This window comes from Theropithecus gelada, chromosome 8, assembly GCF_003255815.1.
Source record: "Theropithecus gelada isolate Dixy chromosome 8, Tgel_1.0, whole genome shotgun sequence".
Classification (NCBI taxonomy): domain Eukaryota; kingdom Metazoa; phylum Chordata; class Mammalia; order Primates; family Cercopithecidae; genus Theropithecus; species Theropithecus gelada.
The window spans coordinates 16,528,458-16,552,481 of NC_037676.1; the positions used below are offsets into that span (position 1 = coordinate 16,528,458).

The 24,024-nt window shown below is 35.0% G+C and overlaps 1 protein-coding gene across 21 annotated transcripts in view; it reads left to right on the forward strand.

Moving 5' to 3' along the window:
- Positions 1 to 24,024, forward strand: part of PCM1 (pericentriolar material 1) — a 109,442-nt gene that overhangs the window by 51,991 nt on the left and 33,427 nt on the right. For 7 of the 21 annotated variants that reach the window (XR_003120758.1, XM_025393439.1, XM_025393429.1 and 4 more), the window contains 5 exons: positions 11,487 to 11,659; positions 11,998 to 12,126; positions 15,864 to 15,984; positions 17,536 to 17,694; positions 19,411 to 19,547. Coding sequence is in view for 20 of the 21 variants with exons in the window: in XM_025393439.1 (XP_025249224.1) it covers positions 11,487 to 11,659; positions 11,998 to 12,126; positions 15,864 to 15,984; positions 17,536 to 17,694; positions 19,411 to 19,547 (719 nt within the window). In the remaining variant the exon portion in view is untranslated. Of the gene's footprint in view, positions 1 to 6,476; positions 6,642 to 9,103; positions 9,161 to 11,486; positions 11,660 to 11,997; positions 12,127 to 14,958; positions 15,583 to 15,863; positions 15,985 to 17,535; positions 17,695 to 19,410; positions 19,548 to 24,024 lie in introns of those variants that run through there. The other 14 variants (XM_025393426.1, XM_025393423.1, XM_025393425.1 and 11 more) reach the window with 6 other exon arrangements.

The following is a 24,024-nucleotide window of genomic DNA, read 5'->3' on the forward strand; positions in this document are numbered from 1 at the left end:
AGATAATGGCCATTTTGAGACAGGGCCGTTACGCAACTCAGAACTTTCTATTTCCTAGTGCTTTGCCCCCACAAAGATGCTCTTTGTCATATAAATAAATGAAGAAAAACTGACATTTTAAATTTCAGCATCGTCTCATTCAAATAGTTAATTTGAATCTGATAGGGCAACACTTCTTAAACTTGAGTGTTTGACACAAATCTCCTTAGGAATACAGTTTAAGTGCAGATTCTTGATTCATTTGGCTTGGAAGGGACGTGAGAGTCTGCCTTCCTAACAGACTCTCTTGTGTTGCCAATATTGGTCTGTGGACTATACTTCAAGTAGCAGATTTTAGAGGAACCTTAGCTAATTTATGGTTATGACCACCTAACCCTAGAAATGCTGGTATGTTTTTAGTTTTCTGAAACTCCTTTATTCTGGGGAATTACTTTTCCAAATACGTAGTTCAGCCTTTTAACTTGAAGATAAAGATTGACATTCTGATCTTTGTGCTCTTTTCCTTCATATTGAGGTATGAAAATACCTGCTGGAAACATAGAGTCAGTTTGCTCAGCAAGCATTCAAGACCACCTGTTAGTGAGTGCCCTGCTTTAAGGCACACACACACAAATAAAAGGCTTGATAGCAGAATCAAACTATACATAGCAGAGCCAAAGTAATATGGGATAAAATCAAATTAGCTAAATCCTTGCTATTCAAAATCTGAACCGTGGACAAGCAGCGTTACATCATCTGGGAGATTATTAGAAATGCATGCTTTTGGGCCTCACCTTATGCCAACTAAATCAGTATGTATTTTTCTTCCGTATGCATTTTAGCAAGATTTTTGATACGAAGATATGTACTTGAAAGTCTGAAAAGTACTGAACTGGACCACTGGTTTATGTGGTTTTTATTCCTTTTGTGCTATAGGAATGGTCAAGATTTGTTAGAAAAAAGGATTTTTACGCATCTTTAACCTCCGCCTCCCGTATTCAAGCAATTATCCTGCCTCAGCATCCTGAGTAGCTGGGATTACGGGCATGCGCCACCATGCCTGGCTAATTTTGTATTTTCAGTAAAGACGGGGTTTCTCCATGTTGGTCAGGCTGGTCTTGAACTCCCAACCTCAGGTGATCTGCCCTCTACGGCCTCCCAAAGTGCTGGGATTACAAATGTGAGCCACTGCGCCTGGCCAATTTTTATTGTATCTTAAAAGAAGTGGTAAATAGAGGTGGGTGGGGAAAAGTGTAGAAAGCCTTTCAAATTGTTACTACAGTAAATATAGAGTGGGAAAGAAGCAGGATGAGAGGAATTGGGAACAGATATGACAAATATTTCAGCATAGTGGGAATTACATTGCTGTCTTGAGAGATATAGTACAGCCAGTTATACTGTCCCATACTTACTAGAGTGATCCAAATATGTATGTGTTTTTTGTGCATGGTCACATTCTTTCAGAAGTAGCTTCATAAATCTCATTTAACTTTGTTTCCCATGATGGAAATGTGTTTTAATCTTTAGAAGGTCTTTATATGTGAAAATACATATTGCATGTGAGGTAAGAATATATAAATTATGTAATAATCATCTTTTAAACTTGAGTTCAGACTTAGACCTTATGAGTAGAAGGTGATTTCCTGCCTTACTGAGTTTTCCTGTTATCAGACGTATTATTCGGTTACACTGTACTCTTCTGATGATATTAGAGAGTAGGAGCCTAGATTTTCTTCACTCTTTTCTTGGAAAATTGGATAGAACTGTTAAGGTACTGACTTCTGGGTTCTTACTGTCCTTGAATCTTTTCATTTCTTCCTTCCTCCCTTTCCTGTTGCTCGCTAATGAAGATGGACATGAAACGGATGTGAAACATTAGGCAAGGCAAGGCCTGACAGATTTGGCTGGTAAACAACCAGTAGACTTTTTGAATTTAGTCATTTATTAATTACTTAGGCAGAGAAAAGAGTAGTCCAAGGGGACATTTCTCTGTGTCCCTTGTTTCACACTTGAAAAGAGTGACACCAAAATAAAAGGGGCTGGCTAATGATTGTCCCTTGGATGGTGGGACACCGTGTTGCTGAGGAATCATTGCTGTACTGCAGCTAAGCCTGTTCTTAGTCTGCAAATGTACTGTACAAGGGTGAGGAAGAAAGGTCTAATGTTTCATTAGAACCTGAGAGGAGATGGGAAACTCTCCTGACAGAAGCATCTCAGGGCAAGAGGGAGGTGAGTGGAAAATGTCCATCCACATAGCAACTTCTCACAAGCCTGTCTTGCCCATGTTCCAGGATGATTCTGTGGCCTTCTGCCAAGACAGCTTGTACTGTGATTCAGACCTTAACCTCTCTGCACATGTGCAAGGTCTCTAGAGTGCCATGGCTGATCTGTTTCCCTTCAGTGGAGGCCCAAGTAGAAGTACTGTTTCTTCTAGTAATGTCAGCCCCCCATGCTGAGAAAAACAGAATGAGAAAGGGAAAGAGTAGTGAAGTGGCATAGGAGATAACATCCTTATCTCTCATCACAGTTATCCTCAGTAATAAGCATCATGTGTTACTCTTGCTATTGTTATACTTTCTGGCCTAGCCAGTGTTTCTCAGAAGTATTATTAACCTTCATTAATTCTACTCTTCCCAGATGATTACTATCAAGATATCCAGGAGAGAAAGAATTCAGTCACACATTAGTACCTTAACTTTGGAAATGTAGCCTTTGATGTTTTTAATTTGGGACTCATATATAAAACCATAGTTTTTTTTTTCTTTTTTTCTCTTTTCGTAGCATCTTAATAATTATAGCCTGCTTCTCTTCACAGTTTTAGCTGTTTTGGGGGATGACTGTATGTATGCCTTTTTAAAGTACCTATTGTGACTCCCCAGTGAGAATGTTGTATATACCACATTACCTGTATTTTAATTTTGGTTAAAATTTATTCAGCATTTTTCATCTGATACAGTAACAGCATTTAAATGTTTCATTTCACTTATATAAATGTTCATGTTAGAATAATATACTTAAAATTTTTTTCTTTAGAATCATTGTATGTTATTAAGTGAGCAATATACTACCAGTCATGTCATTTTACATATTACTTTTGGCACTCATACCCTTTATTGCTGGTTTTATATTAAGATCAATAATAATCAAGAGGCCTTTTAGTAAATTTCATGCAGACTGGGTGGCAAAGGCTAAACTTTAGTCTGAGAGACCAGTGGAAAAACTTGGAACCTAAATTTGAGATGATGAAGTCTTATATGATGGCCTTGGAAACAGAGAGGGAGGGTTGAATCTAGATGGGATATCACAGATAATAAATTGACAGTGTTTTGGGAAATTATTTGTTATTAGTCGACCTGCAGTGATCTGGAAGATGCAAGCAAGGCTTTAGGGTCTGCTGGCTCTTTCCTAGAGTGTCAGGAGCATAGTCCGATCTCCATGATTCTTGGAGAAAGCTATGATGGAGGAGATCCGTGCAATTCCTCCTATTATTGACCCTTCCCCTTACCCCCAAGAGTAGCAATGTTTTGCTACTTCAAGCTACTAGTTGGTAGAAGGGTTATTGAGTGAGTAGGTGGCAGCCTTCCTTAACCCTGTACATGGGAGAGCATTAGTCTTCACAGCTGAAGAAACTAAGCAGTAGAGAAGATTCCTCCCATAGTCTTGATGAGGGACTGACAACTTGCTAGCGAAAATGTTGCTTGACCACAGCAGTGAGACTTCCATGCACCCTCATCTTGCCATCATTAAAGCTATCCAGCATTTGGGTCCAGCCTTAAGAGAAGGTGAGAGTCATGACTAGGCCAGTGAAGATAACAGTGCATATAAAAGGGACCTAGTTACCAGAGAGAAAACAGAAGAAGACGACTGGAACAGGCAAAACCTAGTGAAAATAGAATTATTGAAAAAAATACTGAACAAATATGCTTGAACAAAATAAGGGCACATAAACAGATTGAATTATAGCAAATTCTTTAGAACTAGAGAAAAAATAACTAAGTTTTAATGTTTAGATTATTTGAAAAAGAGGACACGTGCTATTAAGTTCCAAATTACTGGCCTAGAAAATCAAGGGGAAGAATATGTCATTAAATGGAAAGAAAGTACTAACAGATAAAATCAAGAGAAAACAATTAGAGGCTTACAAGAAGTTCTAAAGGAGAAAAAAAAAAAAACAGGTGGACAAGCAATAACTAAATAATAGATGGGATGAAGAAAGACTTGAGACTGCAGATCAGAACAGCTGACAGTTGTCTAGCCAGGAGAGAAGTGAGGGAAACACACAAACACCTATGCAGAGTCTGGTAAAAATCCCTTAATTCCAAGGAAAAAGTAAAAATCCTCTAAGCTTCCACATGAAAGACCAAGTTGCATACAAAGAAAAAGAACCAGGGCAACACCAGGCAATCTTCCTTACCACACAAGTAGAAGTAGAAAAAGGTGGAATGACGCTACACAGTTGACAAAGAACTGCAACTCAAGAACCTTGTACTCAGCCAAAGGACCCTCCACGTGTCAGAATGAAAAAGAGATACTAGTTGATCCTATTTGAGGAAACCTGAAGAAACAACCTATGAATCATAAGAGATCTGTATACAAGGGAAGATAAAGACAAGAGAGAACAGTTTAATAAAGGAAACAGTAGATCAGTCTCACTAATATAAATTCAAAAGTAAAAATAAAATATTAGCACATTGAATCTGCCATTGTATCAAAAGAATTCTAGACAATCTACACTAGACTATCTACAGACATGTAATGATGATTTGTTACCAGGAAATCTGTCAACATAATTTATTCTATCAAAGGGACAGAAGTCATAATCATAGCAGATTAGATAAAATTTGAAGCTATTCTCATGGGAATTTGAAGTAAAATGGGTATAAGAAGATAGTTATGTCTGTAATCCCAGCACTTTGGGAGGGTGAGGCAGGTGGACTGCTTGAGCCTGGTAGGTGGAGGTTGCAATGAGCCAAGATTGTGCCACTGTACTTGAGCCTGGGCAACAGAATGAGACTCAGTCTCAAAAGAAAATTTAAAAAAAAAGGAAAACAAAGGCAGTTATTTAAGTGTAGTAAAGACTGTTAGCCAGTGTGCACCATTGTAAATGAAAATACTCCAGAGATATTTCTGTCTCAATTAGGAACTAAACAGGGATTCCTTCTGTACCACCATCATTATTTATCATTACTTGGGAAGCATTATGTCAAATAATTGGAATTATAATTGTAATAAATATTGGAAAAGGAAGGAAACAAATTTTATGTGTTTTTTCTAGTGGCATTTTTATATACTAAGCCCAAGAGATACTGGAAAGTAACTCCTAGAGTTACAAGGTAAACTGTTAAAGTGACTGGTTATGGAATAAGTGTGTGAATATTTTTCTCTATTGTAATATCCAGTAGGATGAAAGTGGAGAGGAATGCCCTTCTCACAGTAGTAGTCAAAAGTGTTTGAGTGGGGGGCGGTAAAACGTAAGGAACAGATTTAACAAGGAAAGTACTAGGTCTCTAAAAAGCTGTATTTTTGAAGAACATCAGAAAGATTGAACAAATATAAAAACATAACCATGTTCTTAAGATGGAAAAGATGGAAATGCGTAAGATTATTAAATTCCAGTTCTCTCCAGATGAACACATACTTTTAATTTGATTCCATTTTGAGTCCCCAGAGATGGTTTTTAAAGTTGAAAAAATACAAATAAAAACTTCAAAGCTTATATGGAAGGACAGGTGCCCCAGAATAGTCAAGAAAAAAGTGAAGCTAGTAGGACTTGCCTTAACAGATATTTGATCATACCGTATAACTTGTGTTTCTAAATAAATGAAAATGGCATTGGAATAGCTAAGTTGAACAGATAAAATGTCCAAAAATAAAACCCCAAATATTGGAATTTAGTATATTGACCGATGTATATTTTAATTCAGTGGAAAGAGGGTAGGTATAGCCACCTATCCATGTGGAACCAAAAAAAAAAAAAAAAAAAGAATTTCTACCTTGTGTATATACCAAAATATTTTAAAAACTTGAACATTTTGTAGAATATATGTATAACCTATTGATGGGTAAGACCTCTTAAGTCATGTCACATAAAAGATATAATAAGAAAGGTAAATATATTTGACTGCTCTCCCTCTATAATGGATATTTGTATATATCGGATGTAATTCTTATGTTTCCTAATATTAAAAATTGCTAACTTGGAATTCTAGTAGAGATTTGGGGTCATTAAAGGTCTGCCATATACTTCGAATTGGAATATACTCATTAAGATGAGTATCAAAGAACAGTGAAGGTTAGATTTATTACTGTTACCTCATGCTTTCAAAGGGTATTGCAAAGATACCTCCAAGACATATTTACTGTTTTGTGTCCTGTTTATACCAGGCCTTCCTAGCATTCTAAATTGAGTTACCTGTACTGTTTGAGTGTGGAAACCGATTTCCCTTTTAGTGTGAGTTAGTTGCAACTGATAACAGTTGTCACTTTTTTTACTCAAGGGTATGAAAGTGCCAGTATGTCTAGCACATGTGAACCTTGCAAAAGTAGGAACAGACATTCAGCCCAGACTGAAGAGCCTGTTCAAGCAAAAGTATTCAGCAGAAAGAATCATGAGCAACTGGAAAAAATAATAAAATGTAATAGGTCTACAGAAATATCTTCAGGTATGTTCTTTTTTGGTTTGCATTAATATAAGGAGGTTTTCAGCTTAGATTTGAAAAGCTGTAATAAAGCAGATTTTAAAATTGGTGTATCACACATATCTATCATGTGGAAGGTTTTATAGTGGAAATTATAGTGCACATTCCTTGATACTGAGAAATAGAAACTGAAAATATTTTTTGTTATACTGTTTAATAGTTTTGAACACGTTTTAATAAAATTCTAAACAAAGGATAGTTACAGTTGTGGAACTCCTCATTTCAAATTCTGAATATCTTATCTGATTAAGAATTAGATAGGAAATCATGTCATCCCCTGCTTCAATCCTTTGGCTCACTGTGCCTACAGGATAAAGTCTGAATGCCTTCATGGAACATACATGGCCATCAGGGATTTGATTGCTTCCTGCCTTTCCAGACTCATTTCTCAACACCCTCTGCTTTGCACTTTTTTCTTTGTGTGGCACTGAACTGAAGTTTTTGTATAGCTATCACATTCTTTCATGCCTCGGTAGCTATTTTTCTATCTCAAGTCCTTTCTACCTTTTTTGTAAGTTCATTTCTCTGCTGGACTCTTAATACAATTTTAATTCTGGAACTCCATTCTAATCCAAGCTCGGATAGTTTCCCCTTTCTCCTGTTTTCCTTGTAGCTTGTATAAACCTACTTTGTTGCCTTAATCACATTATTATAGTATTTCCCTGTTTGTCACTTTTTGAGTCCCTTGGCAGCAAATAATACTTAAGTAAGCACCAGTAGTTTCCTAATTTGTAAAGAATATCCCAAAGAAATATGGAGAGAGAGAGGCAATAACATGACATTAGACTATACTGGGTAGACCTTAATCTAGTAGCTTTCATTGGCATTAGTGTAAAATGCATGCGTTTTTTGCTTAAAAATGATAATGGCAGCTATCTTTTGTGCCATGCTCCATTATTTTCAAATTACCAACAAATCTCATTTGAGCCTCATAACGCTGAGTTGGTTTGATTTCCATTTTTCAGAGGAAACATAGTCAAAGAGAGGGCACTTTTTGTTTTGTTTTTCAGTACTCATAAAGGCTCAGTAATATAAACTGGTACAACTTTTCTGGAAAGTTTCAAAAGTCATGCCCTTAATCCAGTAATTGTACTTGTAGTAATCCAACCTAAGAAAACCAAAGGGGAAAAAAAAAAGAAATTAAGATTTAGCATTGTCTCAACAGTATGATCTCAACTATGTACAGACGAAAATTTGAATGCAAAAAGGCTGGAAGAAAATGCATCAAAATGTTAATAGTGGTTTTATCATCTTTAAACTCATGAGCATTTACCATTTTGTAATCAGAAAAGAAACATCACATTTGTTTGCATTTTGAAACGAATTTCTTAAGCTCACATTGCTAGGAAGTGGTAAAGCTGAACTTAGAAGCTGGGCTTCTGTTAAGTCTGTGTTCCTTTCTGCAAAAATATCAGTCCTGTTCTCCTGATCCCAGAATTTTACTAAAATTTTATAATTTTCATCTCCTTTTACTCTCTCTACCAAATAGTGATATCTTCAAAAAATAAACAGTCAGGTAGAGGTCGAAGAAGGACACTAAACTGAAAGTCTTAATTGGTCATAGTACTTCAGGCCCTATTACTGTTACTTAGAGAAATATAATGATTGAATTTTGGTGAATTAAAAAATGTTTGAATAGTATAAATATGCACAAGTTTACATATTTACATTCTGAAAAGATTTTTTAAAAAAAATTTTGAGACGGAGTCTCGCTCTGTCACCCATGCTGGAGTGCAGTGGTGCGACCTCAGCTCACTACAATCTCTGCCTCCCGGGTTCAAGCAATTCTCTTGCCTCAGCCTCCCGAATAGCTGGGACTACAGGTGCGTGCCACCACGCCTGGCTAATTTTTTGTATTTTTAGTAGAGACAGGGTTTCACTGTGTTAGCCGGGATGGTCTCAATCTCCTGATCTCGTGATCTCGTGATCTGTCCGCCTCGGCCTCCCAAAGTGCTGGGATTACAGGCGTGAGCCACTGCACCCAGCCCTGAAAAGATTTATTTTTAGTTTTAATCATTAACCTAGAATTCTTTATAGCATGTAAGGCATGTTACTTTTTGTAACTCTACTCATAACATATGATTATTAGAGTATAGCATAATATGACTGCTAGTATTAAATTACGCAGTCCTCTTCTCCCGTGGGTGTTGTGGGAGGTTCACCTTGATGTGTATGCTTCTAAAAATGAATGATAGAAGTTTATTATGATAGTCATCATAAGTTGCCTTAATATAGGTTTATAGCAAACCTTTGGAGGTTTTTTTCCTTGAGATTATTTTTAAGTAGAGCATAAGCCTTAGTTCAGGCAAACAATTTTAAAGAAATTTGCTTATTTCTTTTTTTCATTCACTTATTCATGTTATAGACCCTGTCTTTACTACTCATACACATTTTATGTTCATCCTTATGTCTGCCCTTTCCTACAGCACATGCTAGGAGAATACTACAGCAGTCTAACAGAAATGCATGCAATGAACTGCCAGGTAACAATCTGCATAGTTTTGGTGTCCACTTTTGTTAATTTTTTCCCATTGGTCCTAAAAGTTTTATTATTCTGATTTTTTTCTTTTTTAGATTTAGCTTAGAGTATATATGTTATGTGACTATTGTAAAAGATAATTTAATTCATAAAATTCTGAAGCCTTTCATTTATAATTCTTGGTAAAATTGGCTGCTTTTGTTTTCATATTCTGTTAGTGTATGTAACCTAACACATTCATAAGTGTAATAGAAACCTTTTTTATGGTTTAGTACTTGATTTGAGGTTATTTTGTACTTCTTCAAAGCATTAATATTTCTTAGAACTAGAAATACAGTTTTATAGTTCATTTTTCCGTTTCAGTCAACATCTTAGAAAAATAAGTCATCAAACAAAACAACTATTTATTACATGCAAAGACTGTGATAAATAAAGATCATGGAAATTACAAAGATTCCCAAATACTATTTTAGTCTTTAATATAAGTATTCTCATTAAATATGGTTCTTTATGATTTAGAGATGTAAATTTTTTTTAACTCCTCCTGCAGCTTTACATGAATGAAATGTAAAAGCCAGTTTGAATGGAACCTTTAGGGGAATCTAAAGATATAAAACAAGGACCCATAACTGACAAAGCTGAATATATCAGTAGCACTTTGAAAAGAAAGAACTCTGAAAATAGGATATAAAAACAGGATGGAATTAGAGAAACCTGATTAAGATTAGGGATTTTTCTAGCCAAAGCTAATCAATTTCAGTTCAGGAGGAGAAACTGGCATAAACTTTCCACCTCTTGACTGCAGAAGTGGTGGGGGAATGAAGCTTGTGTTTGGCATATTCATTATTTGAGAATAATTTAATTTTTAATATGCAATTTAGATTGATAATTTTATCACATACAGAGGTATTAAATATGTCATTAAACAGTTCTTGTGGCTTTGAAATGAATTTTTTTAATTAAGTATGATTAAACTGCACTATAGTATACAAGTTGAAAGTTTGCATATCAAATTCTTTTTACCTGGATTTTTCCCATTAGTAGAGATTTCTTACGGAGATAGTTTTGGTTCCTGCTTATTATAATAAGTGTTATTTTTGTAACAGTTCATACTTTAAAACTATTAGGAGAACTTAGTGTATCACTTCATTTTATACCTGTAACTGAGGCAAAATAGGGAAGTTGCATATTTGTTATATATAATTATTTTCTGTTAATACCTTGTATTAGTTATGTTATTATTTTATGCTTGTGGAAATTGAGACCTGAAGATATTAGCCGAGTAGTGGAAAATTTTTCTGTTAGAGCACATTCTTTTTGCATTTTTTTTATCCTTCTCACAAAAATGAGTTTTTATAATCTTGTATATATACTTATTTGAAAGCACAATATATTAAAATACTCAATATTTTAAATTCTCTTTCTTAGAAACTTACTGATTTTTGCAGAACTTGAATATTTTACTAGCTATTTGTGGTTCTTTTGTTGAACTAGAGTTTACAGAATTTGATAGCTAGAACTACTTTGAGATTTTTTATCCCACAGACAACTCAAAATGGGAACAGTTCCTAATTTGCCCTCTTAAAATTAAGGGTATAACTGGATACCTTTGAGTGTGATAATTTTGTGTTATCAACAAGTAAATATAGCCAAATTGTAGCTAAATAATAGAGTGATGCCTAGATTCTGTGAAACTGAAAACTTCAGTTGGGTTACTTGCCTGCTCCAATATACACTTGAGTATGTAAATAAGACACAGTGGTGAAATTGACCTATTATGTTAGGTTACAAATTTGGTTACTTATCAGCATAGCACTTTTCTTTGTGATGTATGAGATTTGATAACTAGACTATATTGGATAGACCTTAATCTAGTAGTTTTAATTGGCAACATTCAGTTTATTCTTTTTAACATTAACAAAATATACAAACTTCCTTTTCTGTAATGAAGTTCATATTAGCAAAAGCAAAAAAGAAATGAGCACTTATTTCTTAGTGTTGAAAGATTTTCACTGATGTTTCCCATAAAATGTGTAATATTTTCTGTATATTTTATATGACCAGAAATAAATATGATTCTTAATAATGCTAGGTAATATTATTCATGCAATAACATTTTATTTTTAGTATAAAATACATATCTTGATATCTTAAGATTTTATTTATCTTGGTAATATTAAGCTTCTTTTCTGCTTTAAAAGCTCTGAAATAGAATTGTCTAAAATAGAATTTTTACGTAATTTAAAGGTGAGAGTAATGATGTTAGCTAATAAAAGTTGTCATGAAGGTATTTCATCAGTATTAACTTTCTGGTCTTTTATGTATTCCAGAAACTGGGAGTGATTTTTCCATGTTTGAAGCTTTGCGAGATACTATTTATTCTGAAGTAGCTACATTAATTTCTCAAAATGAATCTCGTCCACATTTTCTTATTGAACTCTTCCATGAGCTTCAGCTACTTAATACAGACTACTTGAGACAGAGGGCTTTATATGCATTGCAGGTATCTGGTACCTAACATAATTTTTCCTACCCTATTATCACCTTCTTCATGATTACATCTGGTTGCTTTCTTAGACTGAAGCATGTAGCATATGAATTTTGATCTGTTCTCTGTGTGCTTTCTTGACATTTTGTTTAAAATTTTTGTATAGCTTAAGTAGCATTAAAGTATTTTTTTGAGTACCTTTTCAGTGTTTTGTCTACTTCTTCACACTTAACCTGTGAGGGTAGAAACAGTACATTTTTCCTTCCATCTGCTTTTACTTTTGAATCTGTAATATAAATGAATGATTAAGCATGTATGTTTTATGTAAATAATGATCTTATTTTCTTATTTAGGACATAGTATCCAGACATATTTCTGAGAGCCATGAAAAAGGAGAAAATGTAAAGTCAGTAAACTCTGGTACTTGGATAGCGTCAAACTCAGAACTTACTCCTAGTGAGAGCCTTGCTACTACTGATGATGTAAGCTGATAATGATTAGTGAACTGTAGACATAATTTTAGTATGCAGCAAATAAAAGTTAAATAGGTTATTGTCAAATTGTAGGTAGACCTAATATACTTGTTTTTCAGCTTTTTTTAAAACCTGGGTATAATGTGTTATTTTATTTTGAGGGCAAGTTATAATATGCAATCAAAATATGGTAGCAGACACCAAAAATTAGGTATGTATGATAGATTATGAGGTCTAAGATAGCCATATTTATGTCATTATTACCCAATATAGAGGCTGACTCTTAAAAGACGTTTACAAATGTATGTTGTATTTATTTAAGATACTCAGTAAAACAGACAGCAATCAGATTATAGTAAAAACCCTTGAATGAATAAATACAGGATAAATCAGGTCTTTGGGTTAAAAAAAAAAAAGCCTAGACAAAAGAAAGTCTTCCAGGAAAAAACTTGTGATTTGATGTATTCCAATTGATGGAGAGAATTTTGAATAGAATTAAAAGGACCTGGAAATGGAGAAGAGTGCTGAGGAGAATGGTATAAATTTAGTAAGCTGTGTCCTCCAAATAGCACTTAGCACATCACTGATTGAATAACTGTGAGAAAACTGCTAGTATACTGAGGAGATAATGTGCTAGGTGTTTGGGAATCACCTGTTTCAAGGTTCAGGCCTTGCTTTTATTGTAAAATACTATATGTGGTCGTGGGATAGCAAATACGTTCCTTTTTTTATGACAACTCTAGCACCTGGAGTTATGTGGGTAAGAGTTCCATAGTTGATTAGCAAATATCGGCTATAGGTAGAGAGTTGGAAGTTACTGTTTCTGCCTTTTGTTGAAGTGTTAATACTAAATTTTTTCTGAAGACAGTGTTTCCTCAAAGGATTGTCTTGCCTCTTCAGATACAGTAATTTTCTGAGTTTTTCTGAATTTTTGCTCTTTAACTTCTCATATTTAAAATAATAGTTCCCTAGCTCATCTTTTGTGTTTAAATGTTTTCCCACTGGACTCTAACTTCTTTAGTACTATAACATAAACCTGTGTCTAAAAACTACATGGTTTTAATTAACTTTGCAATGTGAAATGTGAAGTAGTGTTTAAGTATTTGCTCCTTTGGATTGTTATTACAACTAATTGAAAATTGTGTATTCCTTTTTGTTGGAAATGAAATGCCATCTGCTTGAATACATAAAAAATAGTTGTTAAATTATATTAAGGTTTATTGGGCATTGAAATAACTTGAGAGAGAATGAACAGTCTCCATTCATAGACGTATTTTTCAATAATTTTATATCCTTAATTCCAGTGCTTTCACTTTTATCCAAGTTTCATACAGGCAGCATTACTTTGATTTATTTTAAGAGATTGTAGCACATTGGTTTTCACCATTGATAGCACATTTTGAAAGTTGAGCTACAATTTAGGATAAAGTTAACCTAAGAAGGTTTTAAAATCAAATGAAATTTAAAGATGTTATACTACTTGACAAGTAAGGACTTGGGATAGTAATTGTGTTTAGTATTACTTTAATTAAGTAACTAAATCAGTTCTTTGATATTTCTTCCAAAACTTAAACTCAGCATTAAGGTCAGCATCTTCCCTTTACTAATGCTGGTTAATCAGCAGCACAACAACATCCAGTGTTGACACTCACAGATCTGAAGCAGCAGTATCCAGTAGAACTTTCTATAGTGATGGAATTATTTTATGTCTGCATTTTCTAATGCTGTAGTCATTAGCCACATGCTAGCAAGTACTTGAAGTGTAGCTATTATGACTGAGGAACTAAATTTTAAATTTTATTTAAATAGCCATGTGGTGTTTTTTGTATTGGGCAGATTTAGAGCCTCATTCTCTAGATGCTTCTGTGCTTCTTGAGCTCCATTTTTGAAGCTTTTACAAAGATATATTAAGATGTGTAAGAGATACCTGTCTTGCCCAGGGAAGAGAGAAATGAAAGTGAAACTAGGTGTCTGGGAGTTTAAGTCAAGGAGGATGGAGTGGAGACATTGAGGTTTAGGAAGAAGAACACACTTTGTGTCTCCTGCTCCTGATGATAATAAAATGGTAAAAACACATCTGTCTTCAAGTCTTACTTGAAGAAGTAAAAAAATGGTTTCCCTATTTCTAAAATATGTTCCTTAATGTCCAGATTTCCTTTAATCAGGGACGAATCTTTGATTTCATAATTGAAGATAGGAAACTTTAAAAAGATCAGTAGTTAAGGGAAAGGACACAATTGTAAAATGTCATAATCAAAATGTAAGTGAGACACCCTGCCACTATAAACAAAATTAATTTGAAATGACCTAAAGTCCTGTAAAAGCCAACACTATTAAAACTTTTAAAAGAAAATGGGAGAAAATTATGACCTTGACATAGGCCAAGTTTTCTTAGGGCACAGAAAGCACTAACTATAAAAGAAGAAATTAATAAATTAGACTTGACAAAAATAGGAATTTTCTGGTTTTCAAAAGATACTCTTATGGGAAAATAATCCCAGTATGTACATCTGACAACTGTCTGGTATCTAGACTATATAAAGCTTACAACTCAGTTGTAAGACAACTCAGTAAAAACTGGGCAAGAGATTTGAACAGGCACTTAATGAAAGAAGATATATGAATGGCTAGTATGCAAATTAAAGCTACAGAAAATACCACTTCACATCGAGAATGGCTAAAATGAAAAGATTGACAATAAGAAGTGTTGGTGAGAATGTGGAACAGTTGGAACCCTCACAGTCCTTATGAGAATGTAAAATTGCACAACCACTTGGAAAGCAGTTTGGCAGTTTCTTACAAACATAAACGTGGCATGTGACCCAGCAATTTCTCTTCTAGGTGTTCATCCAAGAGAAATGAAAATATGTGTCACAAAAACACTGTACGTTAATGTTCATAGCATCTTTAGTCATGATAGCCTCAAACTGAAGCATCAAGAGATAAATGGATAAACAAACTGTGGTATTTCTATACAGTGGAATATATGCAGCCATTAAAAAATAATGAACTTCTGAAACACACAGCATGGAATCATTTCAGAAACATACTAAGTGAAAGAAGTCAAGACAACGAAGAGTGTATACTGGCTGGTTCCATTTGTATGAAGTTCTACAATCAGCAGAACTGATCTACAGTGATAGAAATCATGAGTAGGGTGTGGTGGAGATTGACTGTAGAGGGGTGTGAAGAAACATCCTGGGCCAATGGAAATGGTCTTTAGGGAATCTGGTTACATGAGTGTATATATTTGTCAAAACTTATCAAACTGTACTTTTAAAGTGAGTGCATTGTATATAAATTATATTTCAATAAAGTTTATTTTAAAAAATGCAAATGATGTTGTGATATTTTTTTCTAGAGATGTGAGACAGCCAGGTAGAGTAAGCTACCAGACATTGTTAGCGTTTGGAGATAGGAGAATGTCCCTGAGAGTAGAGAAATAATTAAAAATGTTAACTTTGCCAAATTAGAATTTAATCAGTAGCTGTCTTTGTGTATGTTTATCTACATAATAACAAATACTCTGCAAGGCTACTTATGTTACTGTTCTCTGTGACTCTATATTCAACATTTAATAACTTTGGTTATATTATCTTGTTTGGACAGAATACTGAGGAAACTTATGAATATCTTTTAGGTGTACAATTTTATGTAAATACTTAGTTATCTCTGTTAAATCCTTAATGTGAAATTCTTAAAAGAAGTACTAGTGATTTTTGTTTGTTTGTTTTACTGTAACTTAGGAAACTTTTGAGAAGAACTTTGAAAGAGAAACACATAAAATAAGTGAGCAGAATGATGCTGATAATGCTAGTGTCCTGTCTGTATCATCAAATTTTGAGCCTTTTGCAACAGATGATCTAGGTAAGCAGGGTTTTTTATAATCTTAGAAACAACTTTAAGTTTATCTGGTCCAGTCTTTGAATTTCATTGATAGGGAAACAAAAGTCTAGAAAGGTGAAGTGTGTGTGGTTGAAAGAATATGGACTTAATTGTCTGTCAGTCTAAAATCAAAAATCTTCTGACTCAACCCTGTGGACAAATCATCCGACATTTTTGACTCTCTGCATATACTAAGGAAATGGGAATCTTACCTACCTTGCTATGTTTTTGTGAAAATATAATGGAACTTACTTGCTTGAGTTCAGAAAATGTTAATTTCCTTTTCCTTAAAGGAAAGGTCATCGTTTAAGGTCATCTAGTTAATTCATGGGAACAATGCAGTCCTCATCTAATCATATTTTTAATAAAAATGTTAAGTTTGTAATTTGAGGTAATCAGTCAAATTTCTTAAATAACCTGTAGTGAAAACCTCAAGTAACTCTCAGGCATAACACATGGTTGGTTTTGTTTTTTTTTTTTTTTTTCCTCTCCCATCAGCTGTAAAACAAAAGAGGTTTAGAGGGTTGCCAGACCCCAAAGGAGAAAAAACTCGAGTCCTAGACTTGGAAAGGAAATTTAAGGAAAAGAAAAATATATAGATACTTGATACATTTCTAGGCTGTGGCCAATCAAAAGATACCTGAGAATTCAGTCATTCTGCCATCCGGGGCGCTTAGTTCATAAAATAATGTAAATGTCCTGTTACCCTAGTGTTTGTTCACGTGATGAGGAGAAGATTTAGATAATTTCAAAGGTATTTTTCCACTATAAAGAAAATGGCTTAGCCTTGCCCTGTCATTACATTTCTGCTGTTTGCCCAAACAAAAGTATTCCTTTTGCTTATTGTAATTATTGAGGACTCTGAGCCTTAGCTGACTTCTAAGTAAATACTTATTTGGGTCTGCATTGAGTTCATCCCATTACAGAGAAAAATGACTGTATAGCTGGCCAACCCTCTTCCCTTAGGTTGTCCCTCCCTTTCTGAGTTGCCAGAATACTTTGACTCCTATGTATTTTCTTTCATTTATTGATTTTTTTTTTTTCTTCTTACAACCCTGCACCACTAGCTGTGTCTGAAGTAGACATAGAATTGGGAAATTTCATTGATAGGCCTTTTTCTTACCTAATTTGCTTGTTTTAGGTTGCATTGTTTTCATCAGAATTTGCATGACATTTTGGAATTTACTTGTATTGTTTAAATGAAACAGCAAAATGTAGTGAAATAAATATGGGCTTCAGAGTTTGATAACTAAGTTTAAAGCCCTGTTCCTACATTGAACTGTCTGTGAAACCTTGAGCAACTCACTTAGGTTTTCTGCGAATGAAAGTAATGTCATCTACTTTATAGGATTATTCTAAGGATTAAATAAGTTTGATAATGTATATGAAGTACTCAAGTAGTGTAGTGTGTAGAACTTGTTGAAGCTAATTTTCCTTCCTTTTGTTTGGACATTTTTTAATTAATGCATTTTGAGGAGTATATGAAAAAGTTCACTTTTACATATTCAGAAAATATGTTTGTTCCAAATATAGGTAACACCGTGATTCACTTAGATCAAGCGTTAGCCAGAATGAGGGAATATGAGCGCATGAAGACTGAGGCTGAAAGTAACTCAAATATGAGATGCACCTGCAGGATTATTGAGGATGAAGATGGTGCTGATGCAAGTACTACAGTTAATAATTTAGAAGGTATATATTTTTGTTTTCAGTAGGTTTTGGGGGGAACAGGTGGTGTTTGGTTACATGAATAAGTTCTTTAGTGGTGATTTCTGAGATTTTGGTGCACCCATCACCTGAGCAGTATACACTGTAACCAGTGTGTAGTCTTTTATCCCTCATCTGCTTCCCACCCTTTTCCCTGAAACCCCAAAGTCCATTGTATCCTGCTTATGCCTTTGCATCCTCATACCTTAGCTACCACTTATGAGTAAGCATGTGCAATGTTTGCTTTTCCATTCCTGAGTTACATCGCTTAGATTAATGGTCTCCAACTCTATCCAGATAGCTGCGAATGCCATTACTTTGTTCCTTTTTATGGTTAAGTAGTATGCTGTGGTGTATAAATAAATATATGTATATATCTACACATACATATATATACCACATTTTCTTTATCCACTCGTTGATTGATGGGCATTTGAGCTGGTTCCATATTTTGCAACTGCAGATTGTGCTGCTATAAACATGCTCATGCAAGTATCTTTTTCATATAATGACTTCTTCTCAGCAGATACCTAGTAGTAGGATTGCTGGATCAAATGGTAGATCTTCATACTGTTTTCCGTAGTGGTTGTACTAGTTTACATGCCCACCAGCACTGTCAAAGTGTTCCCTTTTTACCACGTCCACACTAAACGTCTCTTATTTTTTTATTTTTAAATTATGGCCATTCTTGCAGGAGTAGTATGGTATCACATTGTAGTTTGTGCTTTGATTTTCATTTCCCTGATAATTAGTGATTTTGAGCATTTTTTCATATGTTTGATGGCCATTTCTATATCTTCTTTTGAGAATAGTCTATATCCTTAGCCTACTATTACTACTACTACTATTTTTTTTTTTTTTTAATCTGAGCACAGTCTTGCTCTGTTGTCCAGGCTAGAGTGCAGTCGCACAACCTCAACTCACTGCATCTTCTGCCTGCCAGGCTCAACCGTGCCTCAGCCTCCCAAGTAGCAGGGATTATAGGCATGTGCCACCAAGCCCAGTTAAGTTTTGTATTTTTTAGTAGAGATGGGATTTCAGCATATTGTCCAGGCTGGTCTTGAACTCCTGGTCTCAAGTGGTCTGCCCACCTCGGCCTCCCAATGTGCTGGGATTACAGTTGTGAGCCACCACACCTGGCCTTAGCCCCCTTTTTGATGGGATTTTTTTTTTTTCTTTTTTTTTTTTTTTTTGCTGATTTGAGTTCTTTGTAGATTCTGGGTATTAGTCCTTTGTCAGATGCATAGTTTACAAAGACTTTCTCACACTTTGTGGGTTGTCTGTTTACTCAGATGATTATTTCTTTTGCTGTGCAGAAACTTTTTAATTTAAGTTCCATCTGTTTATCTTTGTTTTTATTGCATTTGCTTTTGGGTTCTTGGTCATGACGTCTTTGCCTAAGTCAGTGTCTAGAAGGATTTTTCCAGTGTTATCTTCTAGAATTTTTGTGATTTCAGTTATTCGATTTAGAAGGTATATGTTTTATTGATTAGAAGTACTAATTCTGTATAAAAATTTTAAATATGTGATATAGTTGTTTTCTTACTACTTTAATTGATAGGGGTGCTAAAAGTACAAACATGTTTCTTTGTATTAGCATAAAATCAGAATTTAATATTCTTTAAATTTCAACATTAAGGCATATATGTATATATAATAGGCTTTTTTATGCTAATGTATCGTTTTCTTTTTAAAAATTAGAAACTCCCATTATTGAAAATCATAGTTCACAACAACCTGTAAGTGAAGTTTCTACCGTCCCATGTCCTAGAATTGATACTCAGCAGCTGGACCGGCAAATTAAAGCAATTATGAAAGAAGTCATTCCCTTTTTGAAGGTAAGCAGTTATTTTAAAAAATAAACAAAACTTTGTGTTTTGTTTTTTAATTCGTACGAAAGACCTTATTGTGATAAAGTTCAATGGTATAGGTAAACAAAAAAAAAAACTATCACCCATAATTTTTTTATCCTACCAACATTTTGCTTGCCGTACCAACATTCTGTAAACCTTTCAGTAATATTTTGTACACATGTGCATATTCTGCTTTTTTCATTTACTGTACCGTAAACTTCTTTCTAGATCATTATTTTTCTACTGCATTTTTTCAGGATTTATTACCTTTATTTTTATTTTATTTTATTTTTTATTTTTGTGAGTATTTAGTAGATGTATATATTTATGGGGTATATGTGAAATAGTTTGATATAGGCATGCAATATGTAATAATCACATCATGGTAAATGGGGTATCCATCCCCTCAAGCATTTAACCTTTGTGTTGCAAACAATCCAGTTATACTCTTTTAGTTATTTTTAAATGTATAAATTATTGACTGTAGTCACCTTATTGTGCTGTTAAATAATGCATCTTATTCATTCGTTCTACTTTTTGTACCCATTAACCATCTCCCCTATTCCCTACTGCCCTTCATAGCCTCTGGTAAAACCATCCTTGTACACTTCATCTCCATGAGTTAAATTGTTTTAATTTTTAGCTCCCACAAGTGAGAACAAAGACAAACAGAAAGAAGTTTGTCTTTCTGTGCCTGGCTAACTTCACTTAACATAATGACCTCCAGTTCCATCCACGTTGTTGCAGATGACAAGGTCTCATTATTTTTTATGACTGAATAGTACTCCATTGTGTGTATGTACCACATTTTCTTTATCCGTTCATCTGTTGATGGACACTTAGGTTGCTTCCAAATCTTGGTTGTTGTGAACAGCACTGCAACTAACATGGGTGTGCAGATACCCCTTTAATACACTGATGTCCTTTCTTTTCTGTATATACCCAGCAGTGGGATTGCTGGATCATATGATAGCTCTAGCTCTATTTTTAGTTTCTTGAGCAACTTCTAAACTGTTCTTCAGAGGGGTTGTACTAATTTACATTCCCACCAGCACTGTATGAGAGTTTCCTTTTCTGGTGAGTTTCCACATCCTAACCAGCATTTGTTATTACCTGTCTTTGGGATAAGTGCCATTTTAACAGGTGAGATGATTTCTCGTTGTAGTTTTGATTTGCATTTCTGTGATCATGTTGAGAACCTTTTATATGCCTGTTTGCTATTTGTATCTGGACTTTTGAGAAATGTGTATTCAGATCTTTTGCACATTTTTAAATTAGATTATTAGATTTTTTCCTATAGAGTTGTTTGAACTCTTTATATAATGCTGGTTATTAATCCCTTGTCAGATGGATGGTTTGCACATATTTTCTCTCATTCTGTGGGTTGTCTTTTCACTTTGTTGTTTCTTTTGTTGTGCAGAAGCTTTTTAACTTGATGTGATCCCGTTTGTCTTCTTTTGCTTTGGTTGCCAGTGCTTGTGGGATATTACTCAAGAAATTTTTGCCTAGACCAATGTCCTGCAGAGTTTCCCCACTGTTTTCATATAGTAGTTTCATAGTATGAGGTCTTAGATTTATGTCTTTAATCCATTTTGATTTGACTTTTGTATATGGTGAGAGAGAGAGGTCTAGTTTCATTCTTTTGCTTATGGATATCCATTTATCCCAACACCGTTTACTGTGAAGAGACTGTCTTTTCCCCAGTGTATGTTCTTGGCACCTTTGTTGAAAATGAGTTTATTGTAGGTATGTGGATTTGTTTCTGAGTTCTCTGTTCTATTGGTCTATGTGTCTGTTGTTTTTATGCCAGTACCATGCTGTTTTGGTTACTATAGCTGTGTAGTATAATTTGAAGGCAGGTAACGTGATTCTTCCAGTTTTGTTCTTTTTGCTCAGGATAGCTTTGGCTATTCTGAGCTTTTTTTGTGGTGCTATATAAATTTTAGGATTTTTTTTTCTAATTCTGTGAAGAATGTCATTGGCATTTTGATCACAATTGCATTGAATCTGTAGATTGCTTTGGGGAGTACAGACTTTTTTTTTTTTTAAATACTTTTAAGTTCTAGGGTACATGCGCACAGCATGCAGGTTTGTTACATGTGTATACATGTGCCATGTTGGTGTGCTGCACCCATTAACTCGTCATTTGCATTAGGTATATCTCCTAATGCTGTCCCTTCCCCCACACCCTCCCCACAATAGGACCCAGTGTGTGATGATCCCCTTCCTGTGTCCAAGTGATCTCATTGTTCAGTTCCCACCTATGAGTGAGAACATGCGGTGTTTGGTTTTCTGTTCTTGCGATAGTTTGCTGAGAATGGTGGTTTCCAGCTGCATCCATGTCCCTACAAAGGACACGAACTCATCCTTTTTTATGGCTGCATAGTATTCCATGGTGTATATGTGCCACATTTTCTTAATCCAGTCTGTCACTGATGGACATTTGGGTTGATTCCAAGTCTTTGCTATTGTGAATAGTGCCGCAATAAACATACGTGTGCGTGTGTCTTTATAGCAGCATGACTTACAATCCTTTGGGTATATCCCCAGTAAGGGGATGGCTGGGTCAAATGGTATTTCTAGTTCTAGATCCTTGAGGAATAAATTTCCCTCTACACACTGCTTTAAATGTGTCCCAGAGATTCTGGTATGTTGTATCTTTGTTCTTACTGGTTTCAAAGAACATCTTTATTTCTGCCTTCATTTCGTGATGTACCCAGTAGTCATTCAGGAGCAGGTTGTTCAGTTTCCATGTAGTTGAGCGGTTTTGATTGAGTTTCTTAGTCCTGAGTTCTAGTTTGATTGCACTGTGGTCTGAGAGACAGTTTGTTATAATTTCTGTTCTTGTACATTTGCTGAGGAGTGCTTTACTTCCAATTACGTGGTCAATTTTGGAGTAAGTACGATGTGTTGCTGAGAAGAATGTATATTCTGTTGATTTGGGGTGGAGAGTTCTATAGATGTCTATTAGGTCTGCTTGCTGCAGAGATGAGTTCAATTCCTGGATATCCTTGTTAACTTTCTGTCTCGTTGATCTGTCTAATGTTGACAGTGGGGTGTTAAAGTCTCCCATTATTATTGTATGGGAGTCTCTAAGTCTCTTGGTAAGTCTCTAAGGACTTCCTTTATGAATCTGGGTGCTCCTGTATTGGGTGCATATATGTAGGATAGTTAGCTCTTCCTGATGAATTGATCTCTTTACCATTATGTAATGGTCCGTCTTTGTCTCTTTTGATCTTTGATGGTTTAAAGTCTGTTTTATCAGAGACTAGGATTGCAACGCCTGCTTTTTTTGTTTTCCATTTGCTTGGTAGATCTTCCTCCATCCCTTTATTCTGAGCCTATGTATGTCTCTGCGTGTGAGATGGGTCTCTTGAATACAGCAAACTGATGGGTCTTGACTCTTTATCCAATTTGCCAGTCTGTGTCTTTTAATTGGACCATTTAGTCCATTCACATTTAAGGTTAATATTGTTATGTGTGAACTTGATCCTGTCATTGTGATATTAGCTGGTTATTTTGCTCGCTAGTTGATGCAGTTTCTTCCTAGCATTGATTGACTTTACATTTTGACGTGTTTTTGCAATGGTTGGTACCTGTTGTTCCTTTCCATGTTTAGTGCTTCCTTCAGGATCTCTTGTAGGGCAGGCCTGGTGGTGACAAAATCTCTAAGCATTTGCTTGTCTGTAAAGGATTTTATTTCTCTGTCACTTATGATACTTAGTTTGGCTGGATATGAAATTCTGGGCTTAAAATTCTTTTCTTTAAGAATGTTGAATATTGGCCCCCACTCTCTTCTGGCTTGGAGAGTTTCTGCCAAGAGATCTGCTGTTAGTCTGATGGGCTTCCCTTTGTGTGTAACCTGACCTTTCTCTCTGGCTGCCCTTAACATTTTTTCCTTCATTTCAACTTCGGTGAATCTGACAATTGTGTGTCTTGGAATTGCGCTTCTCGAGGAGTATCTTTGTGTCATTCTCTGTATTTCCTGAATTTGAATGTTGGCCTGCCTTTCTAGGTTGGGGAAGTTCTCCTGGATGATATCCTGCAGAGTGTTTTCCAACTTGGTTCCATTTTCCCCATCACTTTCAGGCACACCAATCAGACGTAGATTTGGTCTTTTCACATAATCCCATATTTCTTGGAGGCTTTGTTCATTTCTTTTTACTCTTTTTTCTCTACACTTCTCATCTCGCTTCATTTCATTCATTTGATCTTCAATTACTGATACTCTTTCTTCCAGTTGATCAAGTCGGTTACTGAAGCTTGTGCATTTGTCATGTAGTTCTTGTGTTATGGTTTTCATCTCTATCAGTTCTTTTAAGGTCTTCTCTGCATTGATTAGTTATCCATTCATCCATTCTTTTTTCAAGGTGTTTAGTTTCTTTGCACTGGTTACGTAGTTCCTCCTTTAGCTCTGAGAAGTTTGATCGATTGAAGCCTTCTTCTCTCGACTTGTCAAAGT